We start from the raw sequence: 16,499 nt of genomic DNA on the forward strand, positions 1-16,499 counted from the left end.
AGAGTATGAGTGTGCGTGTGAATGAGTATGTGAGTCAGTGCGATTGTCTGATTGTGCGTTTGTGTTTTGATAACATTCCCTGAATTCTTTCCGACTGCAGTGTCTGTACTGCTATCCATTTGAGTGGTCTGTGTCCACACACTCACACAAACATACACTTACAGACACACACACTAGACATTATACAGACACACTCACACACACAGTCACACACGCACAAGAGCAAGACTCTTTATAACCGAGGTTGGTGGTATTTGGGTTTGGTACAGCTGACACAAGTGCTAACCAGATAACAAATCCCTTCCCATCATGCACCCCCAACACAACTGACACAACAGCTCAGGGAAACATTGTAACTAAGGGAGTTTAATACTCTGACTGCCGAGGGAAAGACACTGTGTCTGAAACGAGTTTGGTGCAGATTGATCTGTACCTTTGTGTAGATATTGTGTAATCTGTCCAGGTTATGAACGGGTTGTTAAGTGTCACTCGCACACCCTGCACAATTCCAGGACATTTTGTCCAGAAACCCTCCAGGACTGCTGCCCAAAATCCACCCTCCCCTCCCTCTGTACTGTGGGGCCCCCTAGTGGCTGGAGAGGAAATGGCACAGAGGAGCTCGATGAACCAGAGAACTGAAAAGAGGAAGCACTGTCTCTTCACCTCTTTCTCAATCTCTCTCCATCTTGTTCTCCCTCTGTCTCTGCCATCTAATCTAATCATCCGATACTGATGGGAGAGTGAGGGGCATGTCTCATCGAACTCACACACTCTCACACACAGCAAAATCACAAGCAAGGCAAACTAGCAAACGTGTCATATTTAATTTAATGTAAACAAAAAAAAGGAACAAGGAAAAGGATGACAACAACAACAGCAGCAGCAACAACAACAACAACAAAAAGTCACTCGCGCTCCTCCTGGGCTCTGTGGGGGGCGGCGCTGGCTCACTCAGGGGGTCAGTGCCCCTCGGCCCGACTCCGGGGGACCCCCGATGTCCGGCTGGGGTCCGAAACAGGCGAGACCGCACTGCAACCTCAGCCCGACTGACTGTGGGCGTGACTGGCAATGCGAGAGTCTGTGTGTGTGCGAGTGTGTGTGTGTGCGTGTCAGTGCGTGTGTGTGAGTCTGTCTCCCCCCGTCCCCCTCACTGCCCCTGGCTGTAGAACACCTTGATGTGGATGGCGGAGTTGTTCCTCGTGCGCGTCGTGCCCCCGGCCCCGCCCTCCTCGCCCTCGCAGTCCCCGTCCGGCTCCAGGTCGTCCACCAGCTCCACAGTGGACGTGTTGGCGGCGATCTCCAGCGTCCCCTGGCTGGCGGCGCGCAGCTGCAGGGCGATGTTGATGGCGCGGCCGATGGCCAGGCCCAGGCCGTGGACGCAGATCTCCCGCCGACCCCCCGCGCCGCCGCCGCCCTCCAGCAGCTTCTGGCAGCGCGCCAACTGGCCCCGGAAGTCGCTCTTCATGTTGACGTAGACGTCGTTGCGGCGCCGGGGCAGCTTGCGCGGGAGCCTCTTGCGCAGCGTGAACTCCGGCAGGTCCATCTCGCCCTCGGGCCCCCCGCCGCCTGCCAGGCCCGCCCCTGCTGCCACGACCGGGTGCTGAACCGGGCCCAGGCCACCGCCACCACCTCCACTGCAAGGCTCCGTCATTGAGCTGGCGAGAGAGAGAAGAGAGGGAGGATAGGAGAAGTGGGACAGGGAGATGGAGGGAGGGAGAGTAAGAGGAGAGGAAGGATAGGAGAAGTGGGACAGGGAGAGAGAGCGAAGGAGAGGGAAGGTAGGATATGTGGGACAGGGACAATAGGAGAAGTAGGACAGGGAGAGAGAGAGAGAAAGAGGGAAGGTAGGATATGTGGGACAGGGATGATAGGAGAAGTGGGACAGGGTGAGAGATGGAGGGAGAGTGGATAGAAGTGTGAGAGGGAGAAGGAGAAGGTAGAGAGAGAGTAGGAGAAGTGGGACAGGGTGAGAGATGGAGGGAGAGTGGATAGAAGTGTGAGAGGGAGAAGGAGAAGGTAGAGAGAGAGTAGGAGAAGTGGGACAGGGTGAGAGATGGAGGGAGAGTGGATAGAAGTGTGAGAGGGGAGAGAGAGATGGGGGGAGGATCGTATAAGTGGGACAGTGTGAGAGGAAGAGAGAAGGACAGGGAGAGGGGGAATAGCAGGAGAAGTGGGCCAGGGTGAGAGAGGGAGGATAGAAGTGTGAGAGGGTAGAGGGAGAGACAGGCGTGTTGAGGGTAAGGGACGGTTTCAGACAGTGCAGGTTTGTTTACACTCACTCCCTGCGCACACATGTGCGCTCCTCCCCACGACAGCACGACACTTTCCACTGCCGTACGGCTGCAGCGGCGGCGGCCTTAAGACTATCTCTGTAATGGACACACTCTGTAATGGACACACACCAGGCTGTCAATGAGGTGACAACACGGGGGAAGGAGGCCGCGTTCACCCGCACTTGGGTCGCAGCCGCAGCGTCTCCACACGCAGGACACCCCGGTGCGGACGAGCGCGGCCTCCGCCCCCTGCGCCACCGGCCCTTTACACGCAGCCCTGTGTCTTCATAATAATAATTATAATTAATGTGATAAATAACCCACTAACCTTTCTCACAAGACAGCAGCAGCTCTACGGGAATAAGAGGCGAGAGAGACAGCGCCGTTATTAGTGCCGGCCCCCGGAAGACACGGACGCGTTTCAGAGGGACACCAAGCGGAAGTGACGGACAAGACGGAAATGGCGGATGGGACGACATTAGGGGAGGAAACGAACGAACAAAAATAGATATAGATACAAAAACCTATAAATAAATGTATAGACGTATCTAAAAACATATATATTCATATAACATCAGATTATTTAAGTTATTTTATCGAATATATTATATATTTATTTATAACAACTGTATTTGAATACACAAGCGGGCCGAGAGGGACAGACAGCCGTAAACCCCACGGCAATCCCCCGACTCGGACACGCGTGGGCCGCGGAGTCATCCGGGGACAGGACACGTGACGGGGGTGCGCGGCTCCATGTGCGCCTCAGCGCCCGCGTCACGGGGTGCGAGCAGGGCGGCCATCTTTCTTAAAACACAAACAACAGCGAGCTGGGGAGAGAGAGAGAGAGAGAGAGTGGATATTCACGCAGCGATTCTCGGAGAAGAAGAAGAAGAGACAAATAATAACAATAATAGAGAGAGAGACCTGTATATCTCACGGGATTGAAAAACAACAACAACAGTACTAATATCGAGCATCCATCGGAGGACGGGACCGAGAGAAGCACAGGGGGTTCAAACGTAAATAACACAGCAGCGCCGGGACAGAGGCGAGCAGCGAGTCCAGGTAGGGATCCGCACGGCCCGGACCCGGGGGGAAGGGCAGAGGGGCGGCAGAGGGGGGCCTCCGGGGTGGGGGGGCGGAGTGGCTCTCGGGGCTAGGGGAGGCAGACGAAGGCCGCACGCAAAGCCGCGGGGTCGAGTTGGAGGGGCGGCCGCCGCCGAGGTGGGCGGAGGAGGTGGGCCTGGCGCTCACACCCCGCCCCCTCCGCCTGCCTGCCCGCGCTCCTAGGCCCCGGAGTGCAGCGAGGCGATGGCAGGGCCTGCCCCATCGGCAGCCAGGGATCGCCGCGTTTCCCCGGCCGCTTCGGGGGGGATGTGGCCGATGGTTTTGTGTCTCGGATGGCGCTGTGGTGGAGTTTGCATGTACGTGGCTGCGTCGGGCTCCACACGTCCGTGCATGTCGCCCCCCGACTGCCGCCGCCGCCACGACCCTGCAAGGTCTGCGGCCGGTGCAGGAGTCACTGATCGCCCTGCTGCGTGTTTTGACAGGTGCCGCTGACAGACGCACTGTTTATTTTCGTTTAAACGCAGAATCGAGAGGGGGAGGGGAGTGTATGTCGAAATGCATTGACACAGATCACAAAACGTCAAAAGTTGTGACCCCCGCACACTTGCACAGTGTGTGTGTTGTGCATGCACACTGCAGCTCTTGTTGGTGTTGTTCCCTTGTTTGCCTGCTGTCCGAGGTGCAGGCACGGCGCGCTGTGCAGCCCGGTCGCTCGCTGTGGGTCGGGATGCACTTTTTGCAGCGGTTTTCAGGATTGGCAGCCAAAACACGGCGAGTGAGTCGCACTGTTTCTCCACAACACGCAACGCGACAGGGGAGACATATGCGTGTCTGTGATCCGAGCAGTACGTGTCTGCGGTGGAAGTGTGGGGCTGTCGCACGGCTGTGCCTCGGGGGTTGGGCCCTGTCTTCTGCAGTGCACGCTGGCTCTGCCTGGCTCTGCTGTGCATCGATTGGGCTGCTGGTGTGAGTGGAGAGGCGGGGAGTGTGTCCTGAATACAGCCGGGCCGCTTTACGCACTGCTGCTGCCACAGGAGCTGCCACCCGGGCCCCTTCCGTCCCACTGTGTACTGAGGGGTCTGAGGGACAGTGCCCGTGTCAGGCAGTGTGTCAGTCAGTAAGGGCATCTGTCAGGGGGTGTGTCAGTCTGTCAGACAGGCAGAGTGTGTCCTGAATACAGCCGGCCTGCTTTACGCACTGCTGCTGCCACAGGAGCTGCCACCCGGGCCCCTTCTGTCCTGCTGGGCACTGAGGGGTCTGAGAGAGAGTGCCTGTGTCAGGCAGTGCGAGACTCATTCTGTCAGATAGTTGGAGTGTCAGTGTGTCAGTCTGTCAGTCGGTGTGTCACTCAGTAAGGGCATCTGTCAGGCGGTGTGTCAGTTACTCAGTCTGTCAGACAGGCAGAGTGTGCCCCGAATACAGCCGGTCCCTACTTCATGCACTGCTGCTGTCATATGAACTGTCACACGGGCCCACAGGCTGCTGCTTCCTCTGTGGGTGTCCTCCATACCACTGTGCACTGAGGGGTCTGAGAGAGTGCCTGTGCATCAGACAGTGTGTCACAGGCAGTGTGTCAATCAGTAAGGGCATCTGTCAGGCGGTGTGTCAATCAGTCAGTCAGTCTTTCAGACAGGCGGAATGTGCCCTGAATACAGCTGGTCTCCACTTTACACACTGCTGCTGTCACATGAACTGTCACACAGGCTCCTTCCTCTCGGGGTGTCCTCTGTCCCATTGTGCACTGAGGGGTCTGAGAGAGTGCCTGTCAGACAGGCAGAGTGTCGGTGTGTCACTCGGTGTGTCAGTGTCAGACAGTCAGTCTCAGTCTCAGTGTGTCAGTCAGCCGATGTGTCGGTCATTCAGTCTCAGTGTGTCAGTCGGTGTGTCAGTCAGTCTCAGTGTGTCAGTCGGTGAACTCGGCTCACCCTGTTTTTCCGCTCTTGTCCTGCAGAGACCGGGAGGACGAGTAGGACGGAGGCCGCAAGAAAGAAACTCGCAAAGAAGAGAGGACAATAGAGAGCGCCGCAGGAGAGGAGGGGAGGAGAGACAGACGCACGGACAGACACACGCCTTCTCTTCCCCCTTTTTTATTTGTTTTATTTTGTGTGCGTTGTTGTCCTTGTGTGTCACTGTCAGTGTTTCTCGGCGGGGGTTGCGTGTGCGTGTGGCTGCGCTGTTGTGCGTCCCCCCTCCTCCGTGTGGCTTGTGGCTGTGTCCGGCGGTCCCACCCCCTCCCCTTCCGCAGACCCCCGCTCCTGGCAGCTATTCTTCTCTGCGGGGGGTCTGTGTACGTGACGGTGATCTGGCGTCGTGCCACGTGGCGGAGTCAGTACAGCGCAGTCTTCACCCCACCCCCCCACCCAGCGCACAGCCGGCAACCTCACCCCCTCGCCACTAGACAGGGTGAGGACTTCACACCTGGCAGACCGGCACAGCCTGATACTGCACAGTACGGCACGATACAGCACAGCACGATACAGCACAGTATAGCACAGTAAAATACAGCACAATATAGCACAATACAGTACAATACAGCACAGCACAATATAGCACAGTACAATACAACAGCATAATATAGCACAGTATAGCACAGTAAAATACAGCACAATATAGAACAGTAAAATACAGCACAATACAGTACAGTAAAATACAGCACAATATAGCACAGTAAAATATAGCACAATATATCACAGTATAGCACAGTAAAATACAGCACAATATAGCACAGTACAATACAACAGCATAATATAGCACAATATAGCACAGTACAATACAACAGCATAATATAGCACAATATAGCACAGTATAGCACAGTGAAATACAGCACAATATAGAACAGTAAAATACAGCACAATATAGCACAGTACAATACAACAGCACAATATAGCACAGTGAAATACAGTACAATACAGCACAGTAAAATACAGCACGATATAGAACAGCACAATACAGCACAGTACAATACAACAGCACAATATAGCACAGCACGATATAGAACAGTACAATACAGCACAATAAAATACTGCACAATACAGCACAGTACTGCAAGAATATATTGTTGATCAGCAAGTATATTGAACTTTACTAATTTAACTCGTACAGGTCTGTGTGTCTCTGCCTTTGTCTGTAGCAGACAGACTCGCTTCTCAAACATGTACAGCACACTAGAGCACAATACAGCACAGTAGAGCACAGCACACTAGAGCACAATACAGCACAGTAAGACAGCACACTAGAGCACAATACAGCACAGTAAGACAGCACACTAGAGCACACTAGAGCACAATACAGCACAGTAAGACAGCACACTAGAGCACAGTAGAGCACAATACAGCACACTAGAGCACAATACAGCACAGTAAGACAGCACAGTAAGACAGCACACTAGAGCACAGTAGAGCACAATACAGCACAGTAAGACAGCACACTAGAGCACAATACAGCACAGAATACAGCACACTAGAGCACAGTAGAGCACAGTAAGACAGCACAGTACAATACTGCACATCACAGTAAAAGACAGCACAGTGCAGGAAAATACAGCACAGCAGAGCACAGTGGGATACAGCACAGGTGTGAACTGTGAGATGTGTGGAGCAGTTTAACTGTTTGTATTTACTGCTGCTGGGACACAATATTGAGGTGTCCAGTGGACAGGCGTCAGAGAGAGAGAGAGAGGGGGGGATCTCTAAAGGCCTGTCTCTGTGTCCCCAGATCTCAGCTGCCGGCCTCCCAGGGGAACATGACCGCTGAGACACTGAACTTCGGACCAGAATGGTACGCTGCCAAGCCTCTCTCTGCGTCTCTGTCTCTGCCTCTCTGCGTCTCTCTGTCTCTCTTTCTGCCTCTCTGCGTCTCTCTCTCTGCATCTCTGTCTCTGCCTCTCTGCATCTCCCTCTCTGTGTCTGTCTCTGCCTCTCTGCGTCTCTCTCTGTCTCTGCCTCTCTGCGTCTTTCTGTCTCTCTTTCTGCGTCTCTGTCTCTGCATCTCTGCGTCTCTGTCTCTGCCTCTCTGCGTCTGTCTCTCTTTCTGCCTCTCTGCGTCTCTCTCTCTTTCTGCCTCTCTGCGTCTCTGTCTCTCTTTCTGCGTCTCTCTCTCTGTCTCTGCCTCTCTGCGTCTCTGTCTCTCTTTCTGCCTCTCTGCATCTCTGCGTCTCTGTCTCTGCCTCTCTGCGTCTCTCTCTCTTTCTGCCTCTCTGCGTCTCTCTCTCTGTCTCTGCCTCCCAATTCAATTTCAATTTTCAATTTAAAGTGCTTTATTGGCATGACAAACAGTTCTGTACTGTTGCCAAAGCAGTTAATATTACATCCATACATTGAAAAATATGAAATGATAAACACTGACTTATTTATTATTTTTCTTTTCATAAGATATATTATGGTAAAAATAAATTATTAAAAAATAAAATAATAAAAAAATAAATAAAATTGAGAGTACAATATAATTTATAAATAAAATCTTAATAGACATGTATATGTACTTTATTTATAGCTAACAAGTTTACAGCTGGTGCTCGTGTGTGTTTTCACAGTGAGCCCCTCAGGCTGTGGCAGCGGCTACATATTGGGCGGCCAGGGGGGCTGTGTGTCCCTCCCCCAGGAGGATAGCTAATATTTTTTCATTTATCAATTCTGAAAGATGTTATAATACTTATGAATTTCTTAAAGAATATGTTCCTAATTTGGCTATATTTACTGCAGTGCAGGAGGAAGTGCATCTCTGTCTCGACCTCTCTCTCTGTGTGTGTGTCTGTCTCTGTCTGTCTGTCTCTCTCTGGACAGTGTGAATGTTCAGCATCCTCCACTGTATCTTTCCCAACACTCTCCCCCTCCCTCCCCAGGCTCCGTGCGCTGTCCGGTGGGGTGAGTGTGACGTCGCCCCCCCCCTCTCCCGCGATGCCAAAGTACAAGCTGGCGGAGTACCGATACGGCCGAGAAGAGATGCTAGCACTTTATATTAAAGACAACAAGGTGGGTGAGAGCGTCTTGTGCGTCTCTGTGTGTGTCATAGCACAGTGTTCTGGAGAAGACATGCTAGTACTTGCTATTGAAGACAGCGAGGTGAGGCCGTGTCGGGGCTCGAGCGAGATGGAGAGCAGACCGTCCAGATTGACTCTCTGTCTCTCTCTCCCCAGGTCCCGGAGGAGATGCAGGACAAGGAGTTTGCTGCTGTCCTGCAGGACGAGCCCATGCAGCCGCTGGCCCTGGTTCCACTCACAGAGGAGGAGCAGGTGAGACGCGCCGGGGCCCGTGGGACTGAGGGGGACGGACACGCGGACCAGGAGAGGACCTAGGACGGACTGGGACACGGACTGACACGGGATGGACGGACTGGGATAGTAACTAGAACAGACTGGGACATGGACTGACACAGAGAGACGGACTGACACAGAGAGATGGACTGGGATAGAAACTAGTACAGTCTGGGACACGGACTGACACGAGACGGACTGGGTCACGGACTGACACGCACTGACAAGGGGGACACACTGTCTCATGCTGTCCCCCCTCTTGTCTGTTGCAGAGAAACTTCTCCATGTCTGTGAACAGCGTGGCCGTGCTGAGGCTCATGGGGAAAGGGGGCGGGGCTGTCCCCGCAGGCGTGGCCAGGGGGCGTGGCAGCGCCAGGGGCAGAGGTGAGAACCGACCAATGGGTGAGCAGACGCCTCAGCTTCTCCAGCAGCCTCTCCACGTTGTTAAACCGCCTGTGTAGCGGTGTGGTATCGTTGTAACAGTTACACATTTGATTGTAGCGATGCCTATATGTTGAGGACTTTCTGTATAGAATGCTTTACTGTTACAACACTGATATTTACCAGTGCGTTGCAGTGCTGTGGATGGTCACTCTTCTCTCTGTCTGCCTCTGTCTGCGTCCCTCTGTGTGTCTGCCTGCCCGTGTGTCTCCTGTCCCTCCCCTTTGTCCCTGTACCGTGTGCGCAGGCCGGGGACGAGGCGACAGCGGATTCTACCAAAGAAGTGCTGAGGATGGCGAGGTGGGCTTCGGCCGCAGCAGCAGAGAGATCCACCGCAGCCAGAGCTGGGACGACAGGTGCGCCAGCCCCAGTCTGTGTCCTTCTGCCTGTCTCTCTCGCTCTGTCTCTCTGTCTCTCTCTCTCTCTTGCTCTGTCTCTCTCTCGCTGTGTCCTTTTCTCTCTCTCGCTCGCTCGCTCTCTCGCGCAGTCCATCTTTCCCTCACTCTCTCTGGACCATTCAATAATAATCGGACCGCTACTGATTTTATAGATTGATTGATTAATTTATTTTCTTTTTTCCCCCCAGAGGAGAGCGGAGGTTTGAGAAGCCCATCCGAAGAGATGGAGGTGAGGCCTGTGCGTATTGCGTGTCTGTGTGTGTCCATATTGCGCATGTGTCTGCATGTCTGCGTGCGTGTGTGTATTGGCCATTTCTGCGTTGTGCTCGGTGCAGATCTGAGCACTGGCAGCTGACTGGCCTTGTGTCTCCCCGCCCCCTCCCCCTCTCTCAGTGCGCGTGGGCTTCGAGGAGCCCCCAGCTGGGCTGCGCAAGGAGTACACGCGCTCGGACAGCGAGAACTGGCGCACGCTGCGGGAGGAGCACGAGGAGGAGGAGGGCGCTGGGGAGCCAGGGGGCAGCTGGAGGCTGGCGGGGGCGCGGCGGGACGGTACGCTCCGTGTGTGTGTCTGTCTTTGTCTGTCTCTCTCTGTGTGTGTCTCTCTCCCTTCCCTCATGCCTGTATCTGCCCCTCTCTCTCTCTCCCTCAGACGGGGCCCCACGCTCGGCCGGCTGGCGTGAGCACGGCGGGGAGCGGCGGCGCAAGTTTGACTTTGACTTCCGGGAGCACGGCGGGGAGCGGCGGCGAAGCGACGGGGCGGAGGACGAGCGGGACGGGCTGCCCGAGTGGTGCACGGACGACGAGGAGGGCGAGATGGGCACCTTCGACTCCTCCGGGGCCTTCCTGCCCCTCAAGGTGCGGCTCCCTCCCGCTCACCCCATCTCTTTCCCTCTCCACCTCTCTCCCTCACCCTATTTCCCTCTTCCATCACTCTACATCTCCCCCTTTTTTCTTTCCCTCTCCTTCACCCTTTCTGCCTCTTTCTCCTTCTTTTCCTTTCCCCCTCTCTATCTTCCTTTCTCCTTCTCTCCCCCTTTCCCTTTCTTTGTCTCTTTCCCTCTCTCTAATTCTCTTATAAAGGCTTATAGCTGTGACCAGTGAAAGTATTCATTAAGCGTTACAACAATAGTAATAAATGGGATTTGATCTCCCTCTCTCTCTCTCCCTCTCTCTCTCTCTCCCCCTCTCTGTAGAAGGGTTCCAAGGATCCGATTCCTGAGGAGCAGGAGCTGGAGTTCCAGGGCCTGGAGGACGAAGAGGAGCAGAACGGAGAGCGGGAGAGGAAGGACAGCATGGAGAGGGGTAAATGGGGAGAGGGGGAGTGGAAGGATCGATTTAAGTCATTGAGAACAAAACCAGCAGGGTGGGGGCCCCTGCTCTATTCACTCGCTCACTCGCTCTCTCTCTTCCTCCCCCTCTCTCCGTGTGCAGATATGAAGGAGTCTCCGGTGATGTCGGACAGTGAATCGAAGCCAGCTGCTGCCCCCCCCCACTCCCCCCCTGCCCTGTCGTCCAGCCTGGCCACCCCCCCCATGACCTCTGACCCCCTGCCTGTGACCCTTGGGCTGACTCTCCCCGACGCCGAGGCCCCCCCCACACCTTCTGTCCCCACAGCCAAGCCCACCAAGATGCCATGTGAAGGTGAGGGTCTCTCTCTCTCTTTCCCTCTCTTTGTGATCACAGGTTTACACCCCCAGTCCAGTGTGTTATAACACAGTGGGTGGTGTTACCTTAGTGCTCGTGTGTAGTACTGTGTGTGTAAAGTTGTGTTGATGTAACAGTGTGCCATGAGCAGTATTGAGTGTGTAACACTGCGTGTGTAATGTTGTTTCTGTGCAGAGAGTGCGTCTCTCGGGGGCGCTGCTCAGCTCAGTCCGGGGACGTGCTCCAGCCTCTCCTCCTCCCCGCCCTCCTCCTCTGCTGCTATTGACTTCCCCCCCGCGGGGGACACCGAGGACGATGAGGGCATGAAGCACCTGCAACAGGTAGGGCGGCGGTGCATCCCCGCATGTGCCCGTGTGTGACCCCGTGCCCTGGTGTGTGTGTGTCTGTGCCCCTGCGTGTGCCCGTGTGTGTGTCTGTGCCCCCGTGCCCTGGCGTGTGCCCGTGTGTGTCTGTGCCCCTGCATGTGCCCGTGTGTGACCCCGTGCCCTGGTGTGTGTGTCTGTGCGGGTGTTTCCCCGTGCGTGTGCCCGTGTGTGACCCTGTGCCCTGGCATGTCTGCGCCCCTGCGAGTGCCCATATGTGACCCCGTGCCTGTGTTGCAGGAGGCGGAGCGCATGGTGGCGTCTCTGCAGGACACGCTGCAGGAGGAGGAGACGTTCACCCAGACGCTGCAGGACACGCGCAACACGGCTGCCGCCCTGCCGCTGTCCCACGAGGCGGCCATGAAGTGGTTCTACAAGGACCCGCAGGGGGAGATACAGGGTACGACCCTCACACGCCGCTCGCACGGCCCTCTCGCTCTGCTCGCCCGCTGCTCGCAGCGCAGTAACGCCCTGCCTCCCCGCAGGTCCCTTCACCACGCAGGAGATGTCCGAGTGGTTCCAGGCAGGGTATTTCACCATGACGCTGCTGGTGAAGCGTGGCTGCGACGAGGGCTTCCAGCCGCTGGGCGAGGTCATCAAGATGTGGGGCCGCGTGCCCTTCGCCCCGGGGCCTTCGCCTCCGCCACTGCTGGTGAGGCCCGTCCCCGTCCCTCCTCTCTTTCTCTCTCCTCTGTCTGTGCGTCTGGTTTCTCTCCGTTCCCTCCTCCTCGTCTCTCCTCCCTCCCCTGTGTTCAGTTTTCTCCCAGTGGGTGAGGTGACGCAGTGGGGGTGTTGGTGTAGTGGCAGAACTGTGCAGTAGTGGTTAGGGCCAGTAGTGGTTAGGGCTCTGGACTCATACCTGGAAGGTTGTTGGTTCAAATCCTGGGTGCTGTTGTACCCTTGAACAAGGTACTTCACTTAGATTGCTACAGTAAAATGCCCACCTGTATAAATGGGTACAAATGTAAGTCGCCCTGGATAAGAGCGTCTGCTAAATGACAAATAATGTAATGTAAGATCCAGTGAGTTGAATCAGCATTTGGTATGTTGACGCAGTGGGTGCGTTAGTGTGTTGATGCAGTGGGTGTGTCGCAGGGTAACATGGACCAGGAGAGGCTGAAGAAGCAGCAGGAGCTGGCGGCCGCCGCGGCGCTCTACCAGCAACTCCAGCAGCATCAGCAGCTATTCCAGCTCATCAACAGGTAGCACTCAGTGTGTCTGTCTGCGCGTGTCTGTGTGTGTCTGTGTGCGCGTCTCTGTGTGTCTTACAGCTCCCTCCCTGTCCCCCAGGTGTGGAGAGCAGGGTATGATGCCGTCGATGAGCCGGTCGATGTCAGTGCCAGACACAGGGTCCCTGTGGGACATGCATACCTCAGCTTCACAGCCAGCGGGTAGGCCACGCCCCCACTCTGCCAGAGAAGCCCCCTCCACAGCCCCCCCCTCACTCTAATAGACACGCCCCTCCAGACTCACCCCCTCACTCTGCTAGACACACCTCCCCTCCACAGCCCCCCCCTCACTCTGAGACACGCCCCTCCACAGATACACCCTCACTCGGATATACACCCCTTTACTCTGCCAGACACGCCCCCATTCTGCTGCATACACCCCTAACTCCCTCCCCCTCACGTTGTACATCGATGTAACACTCTCTCCCTCTCCCTCCCCCTCCAGGCGGTGAAGCCAGTTTATGGGACTTAACAATGAATTCTTCAACTCAGGGTCCAACTCTCGAACAGCTACAGCTGGAGAGACAGAAGGTGAGCTCCCTCCCCCTCCCCGTTTTCACAGAGCGACACTCCTGCTCTGGGTTTTGATTGTAAGCGTCTTCTGCACATGATTGGCCGCTTAAAGATTGACTAGCATTTCCTGCAACGCGATTGGCTGTGTACAAAATGAGTTGGCCCCCCCACATTCCGTGGATTCCGTGAGAGCAGCCCCCCGGAAGCAGTAAATACAGACCCCACCCCTAGAATGTGTGGTGCGAGCTCTGACCCCTGCGCCCTCCCCATCTCCCAGCTCCAGGAGAGGAGAGACGCTGAACTCAGGGCTAAGCGAGAGGAGGAGGAGAGGAAACGGCGGGAGGAGAAGAGGAGGCAGGAGGAGCAGAAGCGCCGGGAGGAGGAGGAGCTCTTCCGCCGCAAGCAGGTGAGAGGGGGAGGGGGCTGAGCAGCACGGCGCTGTTGTGCAGACGTGTGTGTGTGTGTGCCCGTGCGTGTGCGTGTGCTGACGCTGTGTCCTCCCCGGCAGTGCCGGCAGCAGGAGCTGCTGATGAAGCTCCTCCAGCAGACTCAGCAGCAGGTGGCCGTGGCAGCGCAGCAGAACCCCCCCGCCTGGGGAAACCTGCCCAAGGCGGCCAAGAACCTCCTGGACCTGCAGCAGGAGGCCGAGCGCGAGAGGGAGAGGGAGAGGGAGCGGGAGAGGGAGCGGCACATCCACAAGCAGCACCAGCAGCAGCAGCAGCAACAGCGGCAGCAGAGGGAGAGAGCGGTGAGAGAGGGGGAGAGAGACGGATGCGGGGGAGCGGGAGAGAGTGAGCGGTGAGAGGGGGAGGGGGAGAAGGGTTTAGGGACAGCAATGGGATGGCAGGGGGAGGAAGGAGCAGTATTTGTGTTATTTTTAATGTTAAATTCTTTCCCTCCCCCTCCCGCAGCACGGCTCTCTGTCCCTGGGCGGCTCAGCCGTGCCGTCGCTGGCGGGCCAGTGGGGCGAGGGGGCGCCGCTGTGGGGGGCCGGCCTGGAGAACAAGGGAGGCCTGTCCCTGTGGGAGGAGGCGGTGAAGACCCAGGCCGGCCTGCGCAGTCTGAAGAACAGCCGGAGCAGCCCGTCACTAAGGTCTGTCCCACCTTTTATTTATCAGTCTACAGCGTGGAATGGCTGCTGTATCAAGGGTGTTGTAATGACCCCTCTCTCTCTCCCCCTCCCCCTCTCCCTCCTCAGTGAGCAGTTCATGCTGAACCGGCGGAAGCGCACTGAAGAAGAGGAGAAGCTGCTGAAGCTGCTGCAGGGGATGAAGCCGCAGGACGGGTTCACCACCTGGTGTGAGCAGATGCTGCACGCGCTGCACCCCTCACCCTCCCCCTCCTCCTCCTCGCTGGACGGTAACTCTCACTCTCTCTCTCGCTGTGTTTCTGTCTGTGTCTCTTGCTGTCTCTCTCTATCTGTGTCTCTCTCTCTCTCTGTGTGTGTCTCTGTCTCGCTCTCCCTCTCGCTGTGTGTGTTTGTCTCCCTCTCGCTGTCTCTCTATCACTGTGTGTGTCTGTCTTCCTCTCGCTGTGTGTCTCTCTCTGTCTCTCTGTCTCTGTCTGTCCTGTATTCACCCCTTGTCCCCCCGTCCCCGCAGTCCCCACCATCGTGTCGTACCTGAAGGAGGTGGAGTCTCCCTACGAGGTCCATGACTTCATCCGCTCCTACCTGGGAGACACCGTGGAAGCCAAAGAGTTCGCTAAGCAGTTTCTGGAGCGGCGTGCCAAACAGAAAGCCAACCACCAGAGACAGCAGCAGCAGGTACAGACTGACCCGCTCACACACACTGACCCCCTCACACACTCCCTCACTCCAGGCTGTGTTGACACTAACCTGCTCTCTGTCTCTCAGCTATCCAAGGAAGTCGCAGGACTGACCATGAACTTCCCTCTGCAGGTAATGCACCCAAAGCCCTTCCCTCCCCTCCCCTCCCCTCCTCTCCTCTCCTCTCCCCTCCTCTCTCTCTCTCTCTCTGCCCCACCCCGCCTCAAACACACAAATCCAATGATATAAACCAGTCAGGATGCTATCTCTCAAGGTGTGTTGTTGTTGATATCGCCTCTCCCTCCCCATCCCAGGAGGCTATGCGGGGCCTGACCCCCAGCAGCCTGCAGTCGGTGTTCCAGTCGGCCCACGGCGGCAAGGGTGGGGCCTACGAGTCCAACCAGCCAGCCAAGATGAAGAAGCGCCCCCCCATGATGCTCCACTCGGACCCCAGCATCCTTGGTGAGCGGCCGTCCGGGCTGGGGCGGGGCGGGCTATGCCGCCGGGGAGGGAGCCAGTCTGAGTGACAGCTTCTCTTTCTCTCTCTCTCTCCCCCCCCAGGCTACTCGTTCCACAGCGCGGGTGAGCGGCTCAGCTTGAGCGAGATGGAGACGGTGGAGGATTACTGAGCGAGTCCAGCAATAGAGCTACCTGTTGCCTTTTGACACAGATCAGTCTTTCTGATTACAGAATGTGCACTCCGGGGGGGGGGGGGGGGAGCTGGAGGCCGCTGGGGGGGGGGGCGGGGGAGGGGAGGGAGAGGGGGTGTGGCGTGGCGGAGGAGGAGGAGGCGGACTTTGGACAGAGCCCCTCCCGCCCGGCCGACGTGCCACCGACCCCCACCGGTTGTGTCTGAGCGCCCTCCCCCTCGTCGAGAGGGAGTGAAAGTGGTTCCTCTGGCACTTAACACACGAAGCACCTTAACATACTAATGCACTTTAAACAGACGGGATGAGTCGCTGAGTTTCGCTTATTTTATAGAGACTGAAGAGTTTATACACGTATACATACATACATGTGCGTGTGCGAGTATGTGTCTATATATGTATATGTATATCGGTATGTATGTGTATCCATATGCATATATATACATCTCAACTGGAGGGGCAGTGATTTGAGCATCTGGAAATGGGGGGGGGGTTAATTGAGTTGTTTTTTTTTTGTTTTTTTAAACTTATCAGAAAAAAGAAGACAAATCCTTTCTTGAAAGACAAACACTGTTGTTGTTGTTTTGTTTTTTTTGCGTTGTTTTTTAAAAAAACGTTTATATATATATATATTAAAAAAACAAGATACAAGTGAAAGCTGTTCGTACTCGAGAAACAAAAAACGAAAAGAAAAATGTTTGACATGAAAACTTGACTTTTGCACTTCTGTCGAGAGAGCGCGAGCGAGCGAGGTGTGGAGACGGATGTTTTTCTGTGACGCGTGTGCGTGAGAGCGTGTGTGTGTGTGAGTGTGTGTGCGCGAGCGGATTTACTAGTCTGCACAATGTATTTTTTCATTGCTTAACCAAGATGTATGGAGA

At 55.7% G+C, this 16,499-nt stretch overlaps 2 protein-coding genes across 3 annotated transcripts; one reads left to right on the top strand and one right to left on the bottom strand.

Moving 5' to 3' along the window:
- Window positions 1-810: 810 nt before the first annotated feature.
- Window positions 811-3,066, bottom strand: pop7 (POP7 homolog, ribonuclease P/MRP subunit). The gene is made up of 2 exons (XM_066722351.1): window positions 2,602-3,066; window positions 811-1,655 (listed from the first exon to the last, which is right to left on the bottom strand). Exon 2 carries the CDS (start codon window positions 1,649-1,651, stop codon window positions 1,148-1,150), a length of 504 nt encoding a protein of 167 aa, XP_066578448.1. The 5' UTR covers window positions 1,652-1,655; window positions 2,602-3,066; the 3' UTR covers window positions 811-1,147.
- A 140-nt stretch (window positions 3,067-3,206) lies between these two features.
- Window positions 3,207-15,672, top strand: gigyf1a (GRB10 interacting GYF protein 1a). Of its 2 annotated transcripts, none has more exons than XM_066722336.1 (26): window positions 3,207-3,341; window positions 5,296-5,747; window positions 7,059-7,121; window positions 8,185-8,314; window positions 8,479-8,574; window positions 8,868-8,997; window positions 9,284-9,392; window positions 9,623-9,663; window positions 9,828-9,983; window positions 10,084-10,289; window positions 10,628-10,736; window positions 10,866-11,075; window positions 11,274-11,419; window positions 11,702-11,861; window positions 11,947-12,113; window positions 12,557-12,663; window positions 12,752-12,852; window positions 13,136-13,221; window positions 13,481-13,609; window positions 13,712-13,951; window positions 14,115-14,296; window positions 14,402-14,562; window positions 14,805-14,968; window positions 15,059-15,103; window positions 15,286-15,433; window positions 15,533-15,672. In XM_066722336.1, exons 3-26 carry the CDS (start codon window positions 7,087-7,089, stop codon window positions 15,598-15,600), a joined length of 3,126 nt encoding a protein of 1,041 aa, XP_066578433.1. In that variant the 5' UTR covers window positions 3,207-3,341; window positions 5,296-5,747; window positions 7,059-7,086; the 3' UTR covers window positions 15,601-15,672. The 2 variants fall into 2 exon arrangements, with proteins under 2 accessions (XP_066578433.1, XP_066578434.1); XM_066722337.1 differs by having other exon boundaries at window positions 8,868-8,979.
- The last annotated feature ends 827 nt before the right edge of the window (window positions 15,673-16,499 follow it).

The sequence above is a fragment of the Amia ocellicauda genome, chromosome 14 (assembly GCF_036373705.1).
Source record: "Amia ocellicauda isolate fAmiCal2 chromosome 14, fAmiCal2.hap1, whole genome shotgun sequence".
NCBI lineage: Eukaryota > Metazoa > Chordata > Actinopteri > Amiiformes > Amiidae > Amia > Amia ocellicauda.

Excerpts from the sequence above, each read along its gene's own strand:
- pop7 (XM_066722351.1), bottom strand. The coding sequence starts at position 1,651 with ATGACGGAGCCTTGCAGTGGAGGTGGTGGCGGTGGCCTGGGCCCGGTT.
- gigyf1a (XM_066722336.1), top strand. The coding sequence starts at position 7,087 with ATGACCGCTGAGACACTGAACTTCGGACCAGAATG. Across the intron at positions 9,664-9,827 it reads GCCCATCCGAAGAGATGGAG|TGCGCGTGGGCTTCGAGGAG; the intron begins GTGAGGCCTGTG and ends CCCCTCTCTCAG. Across the intron at positions 11,076-11,273 it reads CACCAAGATGCCATGTGAAG|AGAGTGCGTCTCTCGGGGGC; the intron begins GTGAGGGTCTCT and ends GTTTCTGTGCAG.